The sequence below is a fragment of the Columba livia genome, chromosome 9 (genome assembly GCF_036013475.1).
Source record: "Columba livia isolate bColLiv1 breed racing homer chromosome 9, bColLiv1.pat.W.v2, whole genome shotgun sequence".
Classification (NCBI taxonomy): Eukaryota; Metazoa; Chordata; class Aves; order Columbiformes; family Columbidae; genus Columba; species Columba livia.
The window spans coordinates 21,834,803-21,858,463 of NC_088610.1; the positions used below are offsets into that span (position 1 = coordinate 21,834,803).

The 23,661-nt window shown below is 52.4% G+C and overlaps 1 protein-coding gene across 1 annotated transcript in view; it reads right to left on the minus strand.

Moving 5' to 3' along the window:
• EPHB1 (EPH receptor B1) overlaps positions 1-20,318 on the minus strand; it is a 71,451-nt gene extending 51,133 nt beyond the window's left edge. Inside the window, exon 1 of the mRNA XM_065074250.1 lies at positions 20,117-20,318. Coding sequence (XP_064930322.1) covers positions 20,117-20,174 — 58 coding nt within the window. The 5' untranslated portion in view covers positions 20,175-20,318. The remainder of the gene's footprint in view (positions 1-20,116) is intronic.
• Between the last annotated feature and the right edge of the window lie 3,343 nt (positions 20,319-23,661).

Consider the following 23,661-nt stretch of genomic DNA (forward strand, 5'->3'; position numbering starts at 1 on the left):
AACAAATTTTCTGCTTGGGGAGGCCACGAAGAAACTTCTGCTCCTTAAGAGATGCCTCGGGGACACGGTCCCTCTCCCAAAGCCAGCGAGCAGCAGCTCTGGCTCCTGCAAGAAGATAACTGCAGGAGCCAGCCGCAGGCACTCGAAAGCAAATGCTTGGGCATATGTAGAGAGACGCAGGCATGCCTAAGACAACCAAGAAGAAAGAGACAGAAATTAAGCAAAATAAGGAGAGAGGAGGCTTGCTAACAACAGATGGGAAGAGGGAGATTTGGCAAGGATGCCAGCTGCTGGAAATAAGCCCCCCCCCGAGATGCATGGGGAGTGTGCATGTCGATGGCCGAACCTTCAGAGGAAGAGGGGAGACAGAAGGGAATCAGGGACAGAGGATGCTCCATGGGTGGTTTCTTGAGACTGATCCCGATGATGCTGAGCAAGCAGTGATGGGTTGAGGGCAAGGTCCAGCCCTCTGGGCAGTGCCAGCCCCGCAGCACAACTTTCTGAAGGCAAACAACAGCAAGACTTTTTTCCCCCATAAGCAAAGCACCGTATTTCCCTCGGAGTTTCATGCTCATAAACGCCAAGCTTTCTCTCTACCCCCTCTTTCTCTCGCAAAAGCTTCAGCAAAAAATCAGCCCAAGGCAAGCGCACAGCTTGGGAAGCTTCTGTCCAAGTTTGGTGACATTACCGGGGAAAGGGAACAATAGAGAAACAGAGCCAAGACGCTTTATTACAAAGACTACTGCTAAGTAACATTAACCGCTATGATGCCACGAGCTCTGCCTCCCCCAGCTGCCGTGGCTTAAAGCCGAGCCCAGATCGCATCACGCTTTTCATCAGCACTACCCATGGTTTGCATCACACCGCTCGATGCCAACGGAAAGAAAGTCCCTGGGTGCCGGGGCAATAATTTCAATTTAAAATCTTATGATTGCCTATAGATGTAGGGGTCCAAGCACACACCAGAAGGCTGCCCGAATAACCCCAGGTTGCTCCCCATGACCGTGCTTCTGACCAAAACATCTAAGGTTTCAATAAACCCTGAACTTGGGGTGAAGCCAAGAATAAGCAGAAACATCAGATCCGTGTGGTGATGAGCTGCTGGGCGCGCATCCCACCCTAAAAAATTCTCTTCTACAGAGGTTTCCCCATCGGGTTCCTGCCCCTAAGTGGGATGGAGCATCACTGCTCGCCCCAGTGCCATGAATGTCGTGACATCCCCAGAGGGTTTAATGACGGCGTTGGAGAGGCGGGTAAAGCAGGACCAGCCTCTTCCTTTGATAAGCCCTGATGCTCTTCACAGCTACCCGAGAGCTGCCGAAAGCACCGCTGACAGTGTCTGCACGCTTTCAATCAAAAATATTACAGCAACAACTAATTACGTCCCATCATTCCCATGGCTCTCTGCCTTTAATGGTGGATTTTGCTGCTACAGAACGAGGGTGAAACTGCTCTGGAAGTGCATAACGAGCTCTCCCCATCAATCTCCCGCAGGTTCGTTATGAGGAATTACCCGCCGAGTAACAAACCCGGTTGAGAAGGGAGAGGATGCGCTAAACAACAATAAAGCGAGTCAACACAAAATATGTATTTTAAAGGGAAACGCTGATGCTTTGGGGTCTGTATGAATCTTTTGGGCAAGAGGAGCAGCTGTGCCCGCTCTGCAAAGACATCTCAGGCATGACACCACCAGCCAGCGGGAGAAGACCTGCGGTGGCCAAAAAAACACCCGCTTTCCATTGGAAAAGGAATTTATATTTATATATATATATATATATATATTAGCCAAGACCGAGCGTGCTGTGTGGATCTGCAAGGGGATGCATTAAGCTGCGGCCACACAGCACAGCCCCGGCCCTCCTCCGGGATCCCCCGTCAATGCCATGGATTTCATGAAGATGCATCACAGCAGGGCGGGCTATAACTTAATGAAGCTCAGATTTGGGGGGGGCGGTTTGCTCAGCAACTATATAACAACTTTATCAATAAGCCGCTGCCTGCTGTGACTGCCGGATGAAACGCTCTAATTACAAGCGGCAAACACCATCCATAAGAGGATATAGTAAATTGGAATATGTTGGGTGATGTGTCTGAAAGCGCCCAATAAAATACCTGCCTAAATTTTTGCAAGTGTACGTGCAGACACGCGGCAAAGCCAGCACATCAAGTAAGAAGAAACCATTGATGAAAACCTCTCCACCGAGCCCCACGCCTAACAAAAAAAAATCGGGAGGTGATGTAAAGTGTGGACCATAAGGACCAAGTCCCATTTAGCAACAGATGAGCCCCAACCCCAGCATCTCCCCTTGGTTTTCACGCTTGACCCAGCGCAGGTACGTGGTGTCGGACGAGCACAGCCGGAGCAACACAATCCATTTATCATAATCCTACCGAGGAGAGATACAGTAAATCAAAGAGACAACCTGCCTGCAAATAAATTACAGGGAGGAGGGCGAGGGGGAGAGGAATAGAGAGGAAAAGAGACAGAACTGCAAAGGGAGAGATAAGAGAGAGGGAAGGAAACGACAGAGATTTACCAAAAAGAGCAGGCGTTACGGGGAAGAAAGACAAAGGAGACCAAATCAAATAGAAAGATAAGAGAGAGAAGATAGGGCTTTCAATACCTTTTGTTTTCCGAATTGTAAATGTCTTTTAGAAAATTTGGGAACAAGTTTTTAATCCACTGAGCTCAAACGAGACATCCGAGGCAACAGGGAAAATCTCAGGGTGGCATGTTAAGGGTAACCCAATATTTTCCAAATACAAGGAGCTCATCTGCTGTCACAGTGACACAGCCAGTTGCCAATATCGCACTTTTTATACTCGCACACAGGCCACGGATGTAAAAAAAGTCCATGCATATGATACGCACAGATAATAGTCCATACCCAAGTATTTACAGGTAAGTGCAGATGTATTTGGTAACTCAAAGTCCAGCAGCATCAAGGGCTGAGAGAGGATTTTAGTGGGTGCCCTGGCCCAAGACAGACCCAGCTCCTCCACTGTGCCACCTCCAGATACAGGGCTGGAAGACAACAAGACTGTCTTGCAGGAGAACATTTTCCAGGACAATGTCACTATCCATTTAAATCCTCATCTTTGCTTTCACAAGCCTGGGTTGCCAGCAAACACCACGGAATGCCGCAGCCTGCCCTAAAAACCACCATATGTCAAGTCTGGCAGCTGCTCGTTTCATCCTCCGGAAGATGTGGAATGGGAACTCAGCCACCCAGAGGCTTTCCCAGAAATCCTGCCCTCCAAAAAGCTTGTGAAGAGCAATTGCACCCTCCAACTCAAGGTCCAGCTACGTGGTGTGAGAAGGTCTGGCCTGAATGAGGGATTGCTGAGGTTGGAGAAGGGCACTTGTCCACTCTTCACCATCCAACGCTGTCACCACCCAGGAGCACGCACCAAAGCAGACAAAGGCTGAAGATGAGGAGCCTGAGGACACTATCCTTTGTCACACAGCCTCATGCCACTGGACTTCTTGAGTGGAGACCAGTTGGCTTGGACAACCACCTCACCAGCCAAGTGAGTAAAGAAGCTCCAGTACCCCAAACCTATCGTTCATCCCAGCAGGAGCACAGCACCTTAAGGGATGGCAAGGACAAACCAAACATCGGGGAGCGACATCAACAATTTCTGCTACTTATCTGTACCTCGCTTCTTGGTCAACAGCCACATACCAGTGTTGGCTGCTCATAGAATTGAATTACAGAACCACTTTGGTTGGAAGAGACCCTCAAGATCATTGAGTCCAACTGTTGACCCAGCTCTGGCACGAAACCATGTCCCATGTGTGCTCCAGCCAGGCTGAATGAAAGCAAGTGAGCTCACCCAAGAGAATGACGTTCTGCCAGGAGCTCTTCACTAAGGGAAAGGAGTCTTGGTCTCCATCATGCTATGAAAAAGCAAGGAGCCCCAAAAAGAGGAGAAAAAAAATAATAAGAGTGGGGTTGAGATTTCACAGACAAGGGCCATGGAAGCCTAACAGGTTCAGTGGAACGGGGCTCCTAACCAACTGGGAATGATACAGAATTAGTCAACTGAGAAGACAGAGCAGCCATAAACACCATCAGCATCGGCGATTACACATGCTAGGATAAGTTAAAAGGGCGCGCAGTCTTAACGTCTGGATATACACTGGATATTCGCTCATGGGATTGCAGTGGGATGTCCCCAGCAGCCCTTTCACGTGTGTCTTAGAGCTGAACCATGCTTGGCTACAAAGCCAACAACCTCCAAGACAACACTGGAGCAGATGCAAGATGCTTTGCTGAACCCATGTGGCCCCCACCTTCCCTGCGGCCCCCGTCCCCGCTGGATTTATTTTGCCTCATTCCGGGATAGCACCACCTATGAGGAAAGCTCTAAAAAAAAACCAACCAAAACATTTATGCTGCGTTTCCCTATCACTTCTTTAGAGATTCAGGATGAGTCACCGCCTTGGACCGCGTTCTCCAAAAAAGCTTCGAGCTCGCTACAAAAACACGCATTTCACAGAGCCCTAAATCTAAAGCGCCAGCCGTGCTGTCAAAGAGCCCTCACTACGAGAGATGCACCTGGTGTCGTCCAGCTCCTATTTACTAGATCTTATTTTAAAATGTCAAAGGGATTCTGCATGAGCGACGAGCGTGACAGACAGCTCAGTGAGCACCGCGGGGGACGCGAGGTGAGCGATGGGCATCCCTTCACCGGTGCACTCCTCCCAACTCAGCCAAGCGCTTCGTGCTTCCCCAGACACCAAAATTTGGGGGAAAAACCTCCCTTTTCACCCTGACAAACCCCCCCAGCTGCCAACAGCCAAGGCCAGACTGCCTGGTCAAGCCAGACACCAACCCCGCCACCAAAATTAGAAGTTTGCAAATTCAAACCTCGCTCAAGCAACAAGCGAGCGTGGGGTGAGATTCCCAGCACGGCCCCGGCACAGATCAATCCTGTATTTTTTTCCTGTACCTAGATCGACCCTGTATTTTTTAATGCAGCACCTGACACATCCTAAAGCCTTCGGGGACACCAGCCAATTATTTTCAGAACCAAACAACAGCATCACTGGTCCAAGGATACATCCTGACGATGCCCTGCTCGTGTGTTGGGGGTCTCAGGGGAAAGGCAGGGGAGGACAGTGCAAAAGCACAGGGATGCTGCTGGAGACAAGCTCAGCCCCGACCGTCAAGGGGAGGAGGTGGAAATATTGAACCTCAAAAGGAAGAAACTGCAAAATCTTGTCGGCAAGTGGCTCCTCGCGCCGCCTCCCGCCGCGCCGAGCGTCGTCTCTCCAGTTTTTGCACCATATGGAGTCAGCTCGCAAGTGCAAATGAGGCAAAGAGCACGAGAGGGAAAGGAAATAAATCGGAGCTGTCACGGCAGCATGGGGAAGCTTCCGTCAGGATGGGGAAGGCTCCCAAGGATGCCAGGGCAGAGAGACCCGTCACCTGCCCAGCCCTCCCTGCCATGGGTGGGAAAACAAGGGGAAAAGGGATGGGAAAACAGGGGGAAAGGGGATGGGAAAACAAGGGGAAAAGGGATGGGAAAACAGGGAGAAAAGGGCTGGGAAAATGGGGGGAAAAGGGATGGGCAAAGCCAACAGGTCCCTTGGCAAGGGACCCTGTGAGCAGACTCCACATCCAAATGCTGCTTCCCAAAACGCCCTGCAAACCCACCCCTTGGCTCTCCCAGATTTGCCTGGGACTTAACTTATTTTCTTCTCTGCTTTCAAATTTGGTCACTACAGCCAATGGCCAGGATCTATAACTACCCTGCATCCTCTCCTGAAAGTGTCGCTATGAATCCAAGCTGTCTTTATATACGCCTTGTGCATATAAGACAGCCAGTTGGTTGAGTAAATAACAAAACGCATTTGTCCCGATTGCCTGTTGCCCGCTCACGCCAGGTGCTGCACCAGCTCTGCCAGACCAGCAGGGCCATGTCAAACCCACACCAAGGGCCACCAGCGACCACTCCACCACCCCTTTGGACGATGCCCTTCAATAGAAGGGCACTTGGGGACCTCCCTTTGCAAACTGCTGTCCCACCGCATCCCCTTGAGCCAGGATACAGATTCTGGGAGAAGAAAAAAAAAAGCTGCTGTGAGCTGACCTTAAATCACAAGGGAGGTGAGCAAGGAGAAGTCCCCAAGGCCAGTCAAACCCTGGGAGATGCCTACAGGCCACCACTGGCGAGGGACAGTCCCGGCATGACCGGCACAGCTCCATTTCACGCAACACCAGCTCTGCTCATTTCTAAAGCGGCGCCGGTTGATGATAAACTTCCCCCTAAGCTCATCTCCATCCCCACCTCTTCTCCTGATGACACTGACCCATCCTCCCCGATTGTGGTTTCCCTACAGAAATAAATCACTTTAAGTGCACGGTGTGCTCTGGATCTCATTACTGTTCATCATCTTCTGTGCAACGGAGCTGTCACATCCTCACAAACTCTGTCACCGGGAGCGATTTGGGAGGGCAGGCAGGTAAGGAGAGAGCACCCGCAGCTCCATGGGGTACCAGCAGCTCCCCATCCCTCTTCTCCGCAGCTTTCGGATGGTGGGCTCACACCTTCAGCCCCACACACCCTTCATGGCACGAAAGCTCAGGAGAACAAAACGAAGAAGGTGCAACACATGTGCAAGACCCAGAAGATGGCAGGAATGATAGCAGATGCACCTTGATGGCCAAGAGGCTGAGCAAGGTATGTCCCTGCAGGAAAACCTCCTCCAGAAAGGGTGGCAAAAACTCTCTCTCCTCCCTAAATTTAAAAAAGAAACATCTAAAGGAAGGGAGGAGGAAGAGCTGGGCACAGGGGCAGCAAGATGGTCACCAAACCAGTGGCAGATCCCATGTGGCAACTCATTCAACTCCTCATCACAGACAGGCGCTTCCAACTCCACAAAGTTACTCCAGATTAACCCAGAACAGAAGATTGTGGTCGTCACGCTTTGCACAGTAAATTAAAAGCTCCGTGCCAAAACCCCGCGAGGACCGTTCAGGCGACAGCCACACAAAGGCAGCGTTTGCCTGTCACGTCGCTTGCAAAAAGCCAAACACTCAAAAAGCGAGAAAGGGAGCAATTAAAGCTGCCACTAATCCGGTAGTGTCCACAAAGACAGGCCTGTTTTTCTCAAGGAGGGAGCTGAAGTGCCACCATCTTCCAGACGGCCAGTGGCCCCAGGAGAGGCTGGACCTGCTTGGCATGAACAGCCAACCCAGCCGGCTCGGAAGGAGCCGCTCGCCCATCGCCGCGTGGCTGATTCTGCACCCCTGCGTCCAGCACAGCCCCCTCGGAAAAGGAGTTGCTTCCCGGCACGGTATTTGGGAGGGTGCAAAGGTTGGCTTCCCACCAAAGACAACAGCTATGTACACCCTTGAGCGTGGCAAAGGAGAAGACGCGCTGCTCTCACACCTTCTACAAGGGCAACGCTCGCACTTGTCTCTCCATCCCATCACAACTTCATAGGAAAACACCTCTCGCTGCCCTGGTGACCATGGCAGGAGGAGAAGACCCTGGAGACGGAGGAAGAGGAGACCCCTGGGGATGAAGGAAGAAAAGACCCCTGGGGATGAAGGAAGAAAAGACCCCTGGGGATGGAGGAAGAAAAGACCCCTGGGGATGGAGGAGGAGAAGACCCGGGGGATGGAGGACGAGAAGACCCCTGGGGATGGAGGAAGAGGAGACCCTGGGGATGGAGGAAGAGGAGAACCCTGGGGATGGAGGAAGAGGAGAACCCTGGGGATGGAGGAAGAGGAGAACCCTGGGGATGGAGGAAGAGGAGAACCCTGGGGATGGAGGAAGAGGAGGCCCTGGGGATGGAAGAAGAGGAGAACCCTGGGGATGGAAGAAGAGGAGACCCTGGGGATGGAGGAAGAGGAGATCCCCAGAGATGGAGGAGGAGAAGACCCCTGGGGATGCACATGACAGGACATCCATCACTGCCAGGAAGGTCACCCCAGTTGGTCCCACAGCATCCCACCCCTCCCCAAAACCCCACACAGCCTCCTCCATCCCAACGGGGAGCCCCCAGGTCCCCCCGTTGCCCAGGGCACTTGCACACGTGTTCGCACACGCCGGCACCGAGCAGCGGGGGAAGCCGCGCTGCAGAAATAACACAGGCACACAAACAAAAGAGCACAAGCCATTAATCTGGGTGAACTGGAGGAAATGAAATCATTATGTCTGCAGCTACAACATCCCGAAGAACAAATTTCCTGCCTGGATAATAAATGGATTCTTTTGTTTCACGTTGGCCCCAGCCACGTGACTCCCTTGGCCTATTCCCCATCCAAAACATCTTGCTGTATAAATACCCAAACGGGCTCAAATTTCAGCTGCTAAAAATGTTTTAATTATAATAATATATAATAATAACAACAACAAAAATCGAGATCTACAGGCTCCCCTTGCCTCTGACGGCTTTCCAGCACACAGGCATGCGAACAAGAAGTCCAAAAGTTGCCAATTCCAGCTGAACGGCACAATTGTGATTTTTGAAAGAAAGATGGAGGCACCCAAACGACAGCCCTGTGTTAATGCCTACAATAAATACCCTCCTCAGAAAGAGAAACAAGGTGTGCATGAGCATTTGAAGCACCAATGGCCCCAGAAATACCTTATAAGTATCTCCCAGCAGCATGATGGGGACCAAAGCCACACAGCACATCAGTGACCGCTCCTGTCCTCCAAACCTCGGGTCTGTGCAGGTTTTCTTCTGCTGCCTCACTAGGGCTTGGGATTTATTCATTAGATGGATGGGGAATGCAGGTTCTGACCTCCTCTGGCTTAGTGAGGGTGTTTTTTGGCTGTAGGAAGAGTCTTGGGGTCTCCAGGGATGCAGACCTCTAGGGGAGTCACACAAATTATTGGTTTCAACCGCTCCTTTAATCCACGACTCCACCGGATCGCTGGGTTAAAACCATTTTTGCATCTAAACTACGTGCGCTGCTTCTGATCTCGGCTTCTTCGCGCTCACCTTCCCAGCTTTGCAAACACATAACAGCAAATGCTGCAACAAGTTTCAAAACAAGACACGGTTTTGAATCCAAACATCAAAGCGCCTCAGTGCAAAAAGTCTAAATTGTTTGGATGTGAAAAAGAGACCTCCGTGAGCAGAAATCGGCTCAAAAATCCCCCCCGAGGTAGCGGGCAGAAGATGCAACCAAGCCCACCCTGCCGTACTCCATGTGAAAAGTCTCCTTGGTGCAGCCCAGGAGGAGATCAACTCGTTTTGACCTCATATGGGTCCCCCAGACACCTCCTCCTTTTATTTGGTGTTGGGGAAAGTGTCGTGGGCACAAACCCACCTCCAGCTCCCCCTCCTCGGGGAGGCAAATCCCAGGGGGGGTCCTGGTCTTTTCTCCCACCCACCAGCATCATCCCAGGTGGGCAGGGGGCAGCCAAGAAGCTTCTTCCAGAGAGTTCCTCAGAAAGGAGCATTTTTCACCCCAACACTGAACAAAGGTGCTTTGGAATCACAGAATCCCAGGATGTCAGAGACTGGAAGGGACCTGGAAAGCTCATGCAGTGCAATCCCCCCATGGAGCAGGAACACCCAGATGAGGTTACACAGGAAGGTGTCCAGGCGGGTTGGAATGTCTGCAGAGAAGGAGACTCCACAACCTCCCTGGGCAGCCTGGGCCAGGCTCTGGCACCCTCACCCCCAACAAGTTTCTTCTCAAATTTAAGTGGAACCTCCTGTGTTCCAGTTTGAACCCATTACTCCTTGTCCTGTCACTGGTTGTCACCCAGAAGAGCCTGGCTCCATCCTCCTGACACTCCCCCTTTCCATCTTGATCCCCACGAATGAGTCACCCCTCAGTCTCCTCTTCTCCAGCTCCAGAGCCCCAGCTCCCTCAGCCTTTCCTCACCCGGGAGATGCTCCACTCCCTTCAGCATCTTGGTGGCTGCGCTGGACTCTCTCCAGCAGTTCCCTGTCCTGCTGGAACTGAGGGGCCACAACTGGACACAAGATTCCAGGTGTGGTCTCCCCAGGGCAGAGCAGAGGGGCAGGAGAACCTCTCTGACCTACTGACCACCCCCTTCTAATCCACCCCAGGTACTATTGGCCTTCCTGGCCACAAGGGCCCAGTGCTGGCTCATGGTCACCCTGCTGTCCCCAGGACCCCCAGGTCCCTTTCCCCTACGCTGCTCTCTAACAGGTCATTCCCCAACTTATACTGGAACCTGGAAACGCCAAGATTTTTCACCAAACAGGAATTTTATATCTCTCCAAAATATTAGTTCAGCACAACACACGAAAGGGCCTGAACAAAAGCAACGCCCAAGCCAGCTGCTCCAAGTCCTGCCCTCAGCCCACCAACCCATCCTCAAGCAAAGCTGCTACTGGCTCCAGTTTATGCTTGTTCTCCATCACCCAGAGGCAAAGGCTCGTCTCTTCAACTTCAAATATAAGCAGAGGAAATCCTCGTTTTGAAAGGCGGCTTGGTGCATTGTGCCAGCAGAACTTCAACTTCGTTTTCCTTTGCGGGTCATCTTTAATTTCAATTATACTTTGGACACTGGGGAAAGTGTCCAAGCATAGCTGCTGCCTCATTTCAATCACTTATTGTTGCTGTTTCTTCAAGGAAGGGGAAGGAAAAAAAAAAAAAAGTCCTTGGAAACTAAATATTTACACACCCACAAACACTAATCCCAGCAGATCCAAGGGTGGGAAGCCTATTTAAAAAAACACATCCCTAATTACTTTCCCATTTTAAAGGGAATAATCTGGCGATTAGCTAGAACGCTTTGCTTAAGTAATCATGTATTTTTTGAAGAGGAATAATCTACCAGCACGCGTGCAGACAGGACAGGGGTCCGACAAACGGGTTTGATACACATCCAGCTGCCAACAGCTGGAGGCACCGCGGGTGGCTGGGGGGTCATTAAATGGCACCCTGGGGTGACACCCACCAGGGAGAGGGACACCAGAACCAGAGATGTGTCACCAGCCCCTGTATGGCACCCCAAGGAAAAAAGCTTATTCTCTTATCAGGTGGTTTCTGCTTGGGAAAATAAAAAGAAACCTAAACAATCCAAAGCAGGGGATGTGCGTAAGGATTTCCAAGATCCCCCACCACCACAGCAAAGCAAATAGCAGCTATTTGCTAATTAGCAACAGCCGCTGCGTCGCCCAAGGAAAGGGCTGAAGTCTCCAGGATGGGTGAAAGTTTGATTATGAGACTCGCATGGCAGATCATTTAGAAAGATAAAACCACGTCCGCTCCGCCGCAGCCAGCTATTAAAAGTGGAGAATGTTATTTCAGGTAATAAAGAGCAAGACCTGAGGACCAGCCTGGGAATTCAAATTTACAGCTTGTATCAAATTCATATGCTGTAAAACTTCACCTAGTTTATAAGTTTCTTGCCAACTTCATAAAACATGTTTTATTATTATTGTTTTCTGACTCTCCTGCCTTAATAAAAATCCCTCTCCCAGCCTGTGTGGGTGTTGCATTATAAACATTTGCACTTTGATTCATTCAAGACTGAAGAAAGCTTTCAAGGTAACCTATTAGGAATACTTTAAACGTTTCAAAGACATCCCACTTTCCCCTGAACATCGCCAGGCTTTAGAGAAATAAATAAAAATGTGCGGGGCTGCTGACTCAAGAGATGGTGTTTGGGAGCATCCCAGTGGGCTCCATGCCTGGCACAGGGTGAGAACACCCTGGATTTTTGGGGTGCAGCCCCAGGGATGCTGCCCAGAGGCAGCCAGACCATTTTCTCACAAATTAAGGATCGAACCGTGCAAAAATAGGGGTTTTCCCATCCCCGGTGAGCGAAGCCCAGCCCCGGCACACAAAGCCAGAGCAGGAGGGCGCCCTAAGCAGCATCTTTCTCAAAGCAGCACATTTCTCTGGCTCCAGCCAAAGCCCATTGAAGTTAACGAGCATCTTTTTATGTCCTTGGGTGGGTTTTCAGCCAGCCTTTCAACGCGGCAGCCTCCCGGCTGTGCTGGCCATTTCGGTAATAACCCACGCACGGCACAAGGAGGGATAATAAAAGGCGATTTTTAGAAAGATATCGAACATAAGCAGCTCACGACCTCTCAGCTCCCACCAGCCTGTATCCATCTCCTCGGCAATTCGGCTTCGGCATCCGTGGGTCTTGGGGACATCAGCAGCCGATGGCCAGAGCTCGGAGGGCCCTGCCCAAGCTGGCACCAAAACAATAATGGAATCAGCGCCTTTAATTCCTGCAGAATTGTTGCTTTTCTCCATTTTGCTGAGCAGGAGTAAGGTTACCTGATGTGACGCACGTGGCCCACGGAGCCACATGTGCCTCCCCAGGAAATGTGGCATGAAGCTGATCTTTCTCTACTTTATTACACCAGAAATTACCACGTTACAGCGCCGTATCTCATCCCAGTGACACCATTATACGTGACCTTGTGGTGCCTCTGCCAAGAGCCTGACAAGCTCAAACGACTTCGAGCCCCAGCAGCGATTCCATCTCAAGAGGAACAGCACGGACAACAGCAAAGGCCACACATCTCCGGGGGGTTCACCCGCTCACGGGAAGCTTCTGCACGGCTTCAAACAAACCCCAGGGGCTGGGGAGCACCTCTGTGCTTCTCAGGGTCACGCCATGCACATCATTTCCAGCATTTAAAATCGTTGCTTTAAAAATAACCACGGCAGGAGTGCAGGGATGGAGCGGCCAGGCAGTGAGGGCATCTCCATGCTGGCACCCTACGCGAGGAAAAGGTCCCAAGCGACTCAAAACCACGCTGCTGCCCATCTTCTTCCTCGGGTGTTTGGAAATGGGAAGATACAGGTGTCAAGGGAAGAAAATAGAACAAAATTACGGCGTCAAGGCCTACCAAGCCAGCGCCCAGTTCCCCCAGTCACAGCAGATGCCGCAGTCGGCCCCATTGCCCTCCGGCCTCCCCAGGACTCCGGTTCCTTTTCAACTCTTCTACTGGGTTCCTGGTTTTCCTGGGGAAGATGTAATTCACACCCCTCCGCCTCTTCCACAGTGATTTAATGTCTTTTGAGCAGAAAGCAATTATCCTCATATCAACAGGACCCCAGCAAGGATGATAATGAGTCGGCTCCGACCCCGCGGCTAAGGAAGCGAGTGGAGGCCTCCAGTAATCAAAGGCCCATCCCCAGCCTCTGATTGCATTAAAAAAAGGAAAAAAGTGGAAAAAAAACTCCATAAAACTTCAGTCGTCACTGCTCTCTGCTCCATCCATCCACCCGCACCATGGGTTTTAGCACCTGGAGGAAGGGGAACAACATCAGCCCCGGGTCCCTCCTGCTTTGGGTGCATTTTGGGTGCTGCTCGCCCCCAGCACCCCATGGCAGGGAGGGTTGAATTTCTACTGAAAAGCAGAAACCACAGTCCTGTTTTCTCAGCTTTTGGGGTTCAGGAAGCACCCTCACATCCAAAGATAAGCCTGGCAACCTGTCCTGCCCCAAGACAGCCACATAGGGCCAGTCAAAAAAAGGCAAGATGTTAATTTGGTTTGAATAATGCAAAATTTGTGCCTTGTTGGTGCTGGGATGCGGCGCACGGGGCCTGGTGCATCGGAGAGGACTGTGAGGACTTTTTGGCAGAAAAATACCCTGAAATGATCTTTTAAAGTCATGACGAAGCCTCCATCTCAGATAGAAGCAAACAGCCTAAAATCGAGGATTTCCACAGCCTATTCCCAGCCACCGCTTTTATTTGCTGCATAACAAAGTAAAGCTTAATCAGCTTCAAATACCAGCAAAATTGATTGGATGCGTCCCCAAATATTAAACGTTCTTCTCACTACACTAACAAGCAAACAAACACATACCTGAGGCTTCACTATGCCCTAATTACTTGGCATGGCCGTTTCCATACTAAAAAAACACAAACCAAAAAAACCAAAAATAAATGTAATACTGTATTTTTTTCACCACCCCCCCACCATCTGCAAAGACCTTGAAGGGACTCCACTTGCTCATTAAGGGGTACAACTTAGAAAAGAAAAACAAGGAAAAAATCACCTTCCACCTGCCCCCAAAAGAGGATGGCACAGAGATACCGACCCCAGGGATGCTCTGAGGGCTGCAGGGACCGGCTGCTCTCGGGCTCCTCTGCTCCCCCTGGGAGCATCCCCACCCAAACCTGGGAGCATCCCCACCCAAACCTGGGAGCATCCCCACCCAAACCTGGGAGCATCCCCACCCAAACCTGGGAGCATCACCCAAAAATCTGGGAGCAATCCCCACCCACATCTAAAAGTATCCCCCAAAAATCTGGGAACATCCCCACCCAAACCTAGGAGCATCCCAACCAAATCTGGGAGCATCCCCACCCACATCTAGAAGTATCCCCCAAAAATCTGGGAGCATCCCCACCCAAAAACCTGGGAGCATCCCCCCCAAAACCTGGGAGCATCTCCACCCAATTTCAGAGCAGCCCACCCAATTTCAGAGCAGCCCCACCCAAACTTGGGAGCAGCCCCACCCAAACTTGGGAGCAGCCCCCAAAAATCTGGGATCATCCCCCCAAATTTGGGAGCATCCCCCCCAAACCGGGGAGCAAACCCACCCCCAGGTTTACTTTGGAAACAGTGAAGCCGAAGCAAAGTCCCTTCCCCTTTGAACTGCTGTCTCTGTGATTTTTCCCCACGGGGCTCCCAGTGGGAACTTATTAAAGCCAGACCCAAGCACGTACGCTTTAATAGTAATTAGGTCACCCTGGGTTGTGGGCTTAGCAGGCAAAACTATAATTATTTAGAAACATCAAGTTTAAATGCCAAAGAGTCTTAATGGAGCTGAGCTAATTAACAAATTTCAACTGAATAACTGATTAGCTTAAAAGAAAAAAAAAAAAAGAAAAATCAATGATCACAGACAACGTTTTCTTTTAACAGGTTGTTTTCTTGCAGCAATTCTCGATTGCACAAAAGGAGAGCAACAACCCCCGCTAACCAAATATTATTGTAATTAAATATTCAACAGAAAGCCTCTTCAATTATTCAAAAGACTGATAACACTTGTTTATAATTGGGGTGGTGGGAGAGCAGGGGATTCTGCACATCGTCGGGCTCCGGCTGCAGATGCAAACCCAGGCGGCATCACTCCCATTCATTGGCCCAGCCCAAACAAACAGGCCATATGGTCTATACGTTTTTCCAGATTTTGTTATTAGACAAAAATATTTGGGGGGCCGATGGCCGTTTTCCAGGTTTCACACCATTTTCTGGTGGTAGCGTTATTCCCCGGGCAGAGAACCGGGAGGAAAAGCAGACCCCGGTGTATCATTATAATTCACTAAGTGGCATTACCATAGGAAATTACAAATTAGCTTTCCAGCGAAGGATACGGGGATATTTAGATTAGCTACAGAGAAACTACAGAACCTTTCAGTCCATTTATCAAAGCTCTCATAGCTCCAACTTCCAGCGAAATGAAACAATAATAAATATTGAGCAGGGAAAGTTAATCTCCGCTGAACGCGCTTTAATAATTCAAAAGTTATGAGAAATAAATAAGTAAAGCGCAGGCCCTTTCGCTCCTACAAACACACGTCCTGTGTGTCGCTTGTGATGTGAATGTGGGGAAAATAGTGGGTGGGAGCGACCACATCTACAGTGCAGGAGGGAGCCCGACCACTCATCTGGAAAGCTGAAGAGCTGATTTGGGTGAGATTTTGCTCTTGTTGTCCCCAAAAAAAGGGCTGTGTTGCCTCTACCGGGTGGTGTCTGCACCAGCCTCATGCCCACCCCCAAGCAGCTGCTTGCTTTTGGAAAAAGCTGCGGTTTTAGGCCCTAAAACTGGTCTGTGCATCAACCAGCTCAGTGTTCTGTGGCCACTCAGGATCCCAGCTCCCCCCGACATTGTCCCATCCTTTTCTGCGCATTTTTGCCCCTGCACCGACCTTCTGCATTCACGTTCATTCCCCCAGCACCCGGCATCACTTTGCAAGGGGCTCCTGGTCACCAGCCAACCCAAATTCCCACCTCACCGCTTCCATCGCACCCAGTGACCTCCGTGAGCAACAGGCACCTGGGTTCCAAATGCCCCAACCCAAACCACTCCCCAGCAAATATCCCAGCTTCACATTTGCAAGGCACCAGTATTGCCTGGTAGTTCGAATGTTTGCAGCAAAACAAGGTCAAACAGTAACATATTTCCCAATTCTAATGAATATTTGGGGAAAACGTTGCCTCCCCCAAACCCAACTATTTACTCACTCTCGCTGTGCTGTTAAATGACTCCCTACACCGACCATGTCTGTTTAGAGGGAACGGAGCCTCCAAAACTCTGCTGACCTGATTAGAATTGAGTTACCCGTTGCTCAAGGTCCTATTTTCCCCATTTCTCACTAAATCTGAGTCTTTCTTTAGGTTGCAGAACCCATCTCTGCTAGAAACATCTATTATTCAGCACCGTGGCCTGGATCCAGAGCCAGGCGAGGATAGTCAGACTACTTCATCACCAAACGTCAATATTTTCTTCTGATTTCTAAGGTTTTTGCTCTGCCATGGGATGGGCGAGAGGCCACCTTGCAAACCCCCCCCATGACAGCAGACGGGCCACTAAGCACACGGGAGCACAGGGCAGCAATCCAATTTCCACAAGGAGATGGTAAGCAGAAGAAGCAGGAAAATATATTATATATATATATATATATATATATATACACACACCGCAGACTCCACCTTCTCCACTCCTGCCTTTGCCATAGCTCCTTCAGGGGCCTTATTTGCATTAACTGCTCCAAGACCATCTCCAGCATCAAATAAATACCAATAATGACAGCCCAACAAGCAGGGTCCTCATTTTCAGTGCTGTTTTTCTACCCCTCCGTCATTGCCGGCGCTCGTTTTCATCTCTAACGGGCTTCCCTGGCCCTGCCGCCAGAGCACTGTAAGTTACCCAACTTTCAGCTGCGTTACGTTCAGAGAAAGCAAAATTCAAGGCTTTAATTAACGCAAAAAGTAAATCAAAGAGACCAACATGAAATCAAGGTGAAGCATCCACGAGACAGGTTCGAGTGGGACCGCTGCCGATTCAGGGACAGCCACACCACGGCCATCTCCACCAGGACCTGAGCCACATTTGCACATCCCAGGGACAAAAATCCTCCTTTTGGGGTTTTCCAGCACTTTGTCACACTGCGTGGCCCAAGCCACCGAGGTCACCGGCAGCTTTGGGTCAGCAGGACCTATGGAGATGTCGCCTTTACTTCACCTGCATCTCCGAGCCCAAAAGGGAATTGCGAAAGGAGGAGGAAAACCGAGGCATAACGAGTCAGTAATACCAGCAGATAGTTTGTGCAATAGATATAAAAGCACGGCTGGATAACAGCACTTGAAAATTCTCTCTCAAAACACTTATTCCTCGCAAACCGCCCTGCTGGGGACGAAGCGGCTGGGCCAAAGGCGGGAGCTCTGGGCAGGCACCGCTGCGGCGCCGGGCGGCAGCGGAGGAAGCCCGGAGGATGCCGGCAAACAGATGTGAGCATCCCCAGCCAAAACGGGAGCAGAGAGGGCACGCAAGGGACGCCCCCCCAGCCCCGCTCTTCTCCCAGGGTTTTGTTTCCAAAGGAAGCGAGTTGGATAAGCACGGGAAGCAAAACTAAGCTGGATCCGCCAGCCCCGAGCTGGGCTTTTCACCTCCCTCCCCTGTGGTTTTGCTTATCACGATGCGGCGAGGAGACGGAGAGAAGAAGCTGGTTTTTAAAAATCTGGGCTTAGAAGAGCAGGCGCGAGGCAGGGGGATGATGGATAGGTGAGCAGATTACATGGAGAATCTGCACCAAAATGGACATCAGCCCCTCCTGACCTGCCGACACCTCAAACTCCGGCAGCCTCCGAGTTAAAATGTAGAACGTCGGCACATTACCACCCTCTCTATATGCTAAATGTGATTATATTTGGTTCAGCTAACACGAGAGAGAGCACACGAGCAGCTCCTGAGTGATTGCAGGGTGTGGGAGAGACGGAGTATTAATATTTGTTCCTGTCATCTTCTCGTGTCCCTCTTCCTCTGCACAAGCCACAAAAACATAAAACTATTTAAAAAATTACAATAAACATCCAGGTGTTGGGCAGAAAATGGTCAGCTAAGCCACAGAATTTGGTAAAAAAAAATCAGGTAAGCATAAGAAAACTCGAATAAGCAACTCTGGTATCTCCAGGTTCACGTTCCGCAGGCAGTGAGTTAGCAAGGTTTTATGGAGGATAAAGAGGTTTTTACAGGCAGCCCTGGCCCTGACCCTGGCGGCATCCTCCTCCCCTTTCAACCGGGTTCAGACCCCAAACATCTGCCCCCCGCTACCCCTGAAAAACAGACGTTTTGTCTGGGCGGCTGCTTTGGGATGCAGGAGTCACCCCTCCCCGTCCCAGCTGCTCCTGCAGAGCCGGGCTGCAGCCGCGGCTTTGCCGAGCTGCCGGAGAGTTGCTGGCAAAACCGGTCTCGTGGCTGCCCCAGGGGAAAGCCAGACCCTGGGGTAGGTCAGGAAACAGGAGATGCTTCGGCTCGGGTAGAGAAACCCACGTTTAAACCTAGCAAATCCAACCCCTGCACCAGGAGGATCCATAAGATTTCAATAAGCTCTGCAAAAAGGTGTTTTCTTTGTAGGACCACACCAGAAGACTGTTGCCTTAACTCCAAATCGGACTCAATTGCTCTGCCTCAGAAATTCCCCGTGCGCAATTTTCCCTTAAATCTGAGATCTTTCCCAGGATACAACTTTGCTATGCCAGTAATTTCCTCAGTAGAGTAGAAATAGCAGCAATTTTCAACAGGTTCAGTCCCGGGCGGGGATGGAGGCTCTGCCAGCCCAGCGTGTGGCTTGGGGCGAGACATGGGGACACAGCCACATCACCCACAAGCGCTCTCAGACAGGGACGCAGCCGAGGTTTCCCAGCCAGCCCTGATTTCGGCAGCGCCTCAAGCAGCTGACGCTGCAAAAGCCGGCCAGCAAAGCACTGCTAACAGGTCTTGCTTCTCCACACGCGGCTTCGCAACCCGGCAAACACGCGCCCGTTTGCATCACGATCAGGCAAGGCACCCGCGTTTCCACCTCCAAGTTATCTCCATGGGGATGCAATAAGGGACGAAGCCCGAGAAATAAGAAAAGCGAACACCCAGGTCAGCCAAAAGCCGGCGGAATGCAGACGCCGTGGTGAGTGGGCCTGCCTGCACGCTTGCCAACGGAGGGCAACCACACAACACTGCTCCCACCTCACCGGGGAACATCCCAGCCGCGTTTCAGCTCCTGAACCAGCTCCACAACACCCGGAGCCGACCTGCTGCTCTCCAGCCGGCTCTGGCAGCTTCCAGCTCAGCCACAACCATGCTCGCATCAGCTAAATCCCCCCCAAGGAGGAGCCAAGCCCCACGCCGGCCGGCAGCTCGGTTCGCCCACGAGCCCCCGCGCATCATCTCTCCGCAACCACGCGTTTCTCGCTGCCAACAGCCGAGGGGCTGCACCGCGGCCCCTGCTCGCAGCCAGCGCTCGAGCGCTGGGCAAGCTCTGCTGCAAGCCTTCTGGCTTGCGTTGTACCAGAAAAATAGGAGGCAGCAGCGCAAAAAAAAAAGGAAAAATAATAATATAAGCAATACTTCCAAAAGCCGACAAGAGTGCAGAGAGCAACGTGAGCCTGGGGTGAGCTGATGGTCCTACAGGCCCACTGGGACCATCCTGGTGCACCCCGAGTCCAGAGACCAGGCAGGTGATGGGAAAAGCCCGATGGCACCAGCCTTGCTGAAGCGATGGCCACGCATCTGCCCGCGGCTGCATCGACGGGCCAAGCATCCCTGGCCCGGCCCGGCACCAGGGATGGAACCCCCCGGTGCATCCATCCTCCTTCTCCACAAAGCTCCGCGGAGCTCCCACGGGCGGCGGGAGGCACAGGATGGCCGGAGCGGCCCCCCCACGGCCCCTGGAGGTGTCCCCCGGGGAGGGCTCTGCCGGGAGGGGCTGGACAGGGGCCGCCCGTCCCACGCACACCCGGACGGGCTCCCAGCGCCGTCCCCTGTGCCTTCCCGAGCCCACCCACGGCCCGTGGACGAGCCCGCGGGCCGGTTCCGGGGGGGTCTCCGGGTGCCAGTGCGCGGCCCCCGGTACACTGCACGGCGGCGGAACCGGTTCGCGGTGCGCTCAGCATCCCGTCCCGGCGCCGCCTCACCTTCCACGGCGGCCGCGGCGGCGGCCAGGCAGAGCAGCACCACCAGATCCGCAGCCATCGCCTCCCCGGGCCCCGCGCCTCGCTGCTCCGCAGGCGTCAGCCGCTGCCGGCGGGCGGCCGTGAGCGGGCATGGGGGTGCGTCCGCGGGCCGGGACGGGGCCGGGCCGGGCAGGGCCGGACGGGACCGCGCCGCTCCCCGCGCCGCCCGGGTCACATCGCCGCCGCGAGTGGGGAGCGCGGCCACGCCGTCGCCGGCCCCCGCGCCGACCGGCCCCGCCCCCAGCGCCGCCCCGCCAATCCCCGGGCTGCGGCACCGCCCCCGCCCCGCCTCCAGCACCGCCCCGCCAATCCCCGCACTGCGGCACCGCCCCCGCCCCGCCTCCAGCACCGCCCCGCCAATCCCCGCGCCGCGGGGCCGCCCCCGCCCCGCCTCCGCCGCGCACCGCCTGCCCGTCCGAAGGGGGACGGCGCCCCCTGGCGGTTCCACGCTGCCGCCGCCACCCCCCGTGTCCCCGACACCGACGGCGCGGACACCGGCTGGCCCGGGACACCGCAGTCCAAACGGCCTCTTTTGCCCCCAAAAGCGGAGCAAACAGGCAGCCCCACACCGAAGCGTGACCTCCTCGACTGCCCAAAACACGGCCACTCCCACCTCGGGGCCACACAAATCACTGCTGGGGACTCCTCTCCCCGCACTGTCCCCCAGCACCATCACCCTTCGCAGGGCATCGCTCCAGCGCCTGAGGCCAGGCAGCAGGCTGCCCTCCGTTCCTCGGGTGACATCAGTGTCCCCCCACAATCGCCAGCCCACCAAGGCGACCCATCCGCCACCACAGCCGGACCAGCAACCACGGATCACTGGAAAATCACCAGCAAAAAGAGAGCACGCACACACACACACAAATTCAGCAGCGCCACGGGAACAGGAGTTTTCTTTCACAGTTGTGCAAAAAATACATTTCAAGCAGCTCCTTATTCAGCTGAGCAAATAACAGAAAAAATTGCCAAGAACATTCTGGCTAAGTTTTAAGGGAATTTGCTTTCATCTTGACAACCCTTCTTCATTTCCTTCCCATGAATATCTCAGCAAACCAGTTTACTCACTCAGAGGATCACAGAAAGAAAACTGTGAAGTAAATGTCAGTATTATTTGCATCTTTATCCAGTCTGCCACAAAAGCAACACCATGTTATTTATCTGATCCAGCACAAGTCGGTAACAGCTCAAGTATAGAATATTCATGATGTGCAAAGCAAAAAAATGTTAATCGTTTGAGAATACAAGAGACGAAGAGCTGAGTTATCCAGGCCTCGGTTCGCTGGATTTTTTTCCTGCAAATAATTGTTATCAACTGAAAAAGTTGCATTCAGAAACTAACATTTCACCAAAAAAAAGCCTGACAATTTTTCTATGGGGTGGAAAAAAATAATAATACATCAATATTCTTCTGATTTCTTTTCATCTGGCCGAAGAGTCGGCTGCGCTGGGCGAAAGCCAGCTGTGTTTGTTCCAACAGCTTTCTCTTCCCTCAGCTTCGCTCCTCCTGGAGAAGCTGCTCAGAAAAAGCCTCTCTGCACGTCGCCATCCAGAGGGCAGGTTCTTCCCATGGGACTGCAGCCACCCCAGAGCTGTCCCCACCGTCGTCCCTTTGGAGCAAGCTCCAAGGACACTGAATCCGGCACTTTTTTTGGTGCGTTTTGTTCCGTTTTCCCCCTCCGAGCCAGCTGCTGGTGGGAATCCTCTCCCACAGCATCACCCGCTCCCCACTCCAGGACCACAGAGCCACCAGGGATGCCCCGTCTCCATTCCTTCTCCCCAACCCCCCGTGTCCCCAAGCTGCCACCACCCCCAGCAGATCACAAGTCCCCAAACCCTGGGCAGCAGCAGCAGCAACCTGCAGAAGGCAAAACCACCCCCTTGGGCCACAAACAACCTCCAGTCCTGCCCACAGGGCACCTGTGCAGGAAGGACATGGGGCAAAGCCCTGTCCAGAGCAGGGACAACTTCCAGGAAGGTTTTTGGCAGCCCTGTGCATGGTTCCTCTGTTCCTGCAGCCGGCAGCACATGGGGATGGCGGCAGTCAGCTGCCAGAATTAGCTCTGTCTTAATTAACAGCCTTTGCCTTTGTTCTCTGATGATGCTTCAGGCAATGCCAAAGCCTTTCTGGAGGATGAAGATCTGGGATCCCAGCGAAAGGCAACATCAAGAGTTATCATGCGCCGTGGCACAGATCTCCTCAAAAATAAAACATCCCTTGAAAGCGCTTTCAGGACCAAAGATGTCACAGCGTGTGACTGTCCCCATCCTCCCCCAGCACACTGCACCAGCCAAAGCACCGAGATGAATCCTGAGCAGGCATCACTGTCTGTGCAGCGGTGGGTACCACACTGCAAGGGGGTCCTGGAGGGGGTCACCCCAAATCCTTGGAGCTGTGAAGCAACAAGCTCCATCCCTGGGAGCCTGACATCTCGTATGACATGAGCCGTGTCACCCAAAGGGTGACCAAGGCTCCTGTCCCTCACCAGAGCTAAACCTGTCTCGGTGCAGGGACTCATGGGGAAGGTGCCCTTGGTGGCAAGAGGTCACGACAAGCCACTCGCTAACGTAGGAGTAGCACAAAGGTCAGAAGAAGCTTCCCTTGCAGCATCCCCGTGGAGCAGAGAGGCTGGCAGAGGCCACGGGAGCCTACCCCAGCCAGCACAAGCACTAAAGCTGCTCCTGGTTTATTTTCTAAGCCGAGGCCAGGAAGATTTCTGCACGGCACAAAGCCCATCCTAGGCAGAGCTCTCACATCGCTGACCCTGCCAAGGCAGCACAGGCTGCTCCCAGCTCTGTTAATCGCAGAGAAAAAGCCCGCACCTACAGCAACCCCCCAGAAGTCAAAGCCTAAGGAGCTGATAAATCCACTCCTTGATAAGAAAAGCAGATTCCTCTAATTTCCCAGCCTTTCAGACTCGTTTAGTGTGCTGCAGCGCACGAGAAGCGTGAGACAGGTAAGGACGGGCAGCGCTGCATCCAGCCCCTGCAGTCAAACCCCCTCCTGCGAGTCCAAATAAATGTAATATGATGTAATAACATTAATTAGCACCAGTAAACGCTCAGTGTATTCAGGGCACAACTCAGTCACTTGGCGCAGTGCGGTCCAAACCGCTCACTGTGCTCCCAGGGGAAACAACCTCAGGGAGACTTCTGGACTTCAAATACCCTGGGGAAAGCAAAGGGAGGGAGAGGAGTTATTCACAGAAAATTCAGATGTCTTATCAGAGCAGAAGTAGAAGCTGTAGGAAGGACGACTCCTTTGTCATGTGAACAATTTGAGGACTAAATTGAAGCAAAACGTGAAGAAAAAGTAGGTGAGATGAAGGTTAATTTGGCAACCGGAGTGAGAACAGAGGGAGCGAGGGTATGGAAGAGTCTATTAATTCCCTGGGCAAAAGAGAGACTCAGTCAGAGCCAGGACTCAGAGTAACTCCCCGCACACTAGCGAAAGATAAATTGCAAGTTCTTCTTGTGGAATATTCTGTTTATTAAGTACAGAAATAGGA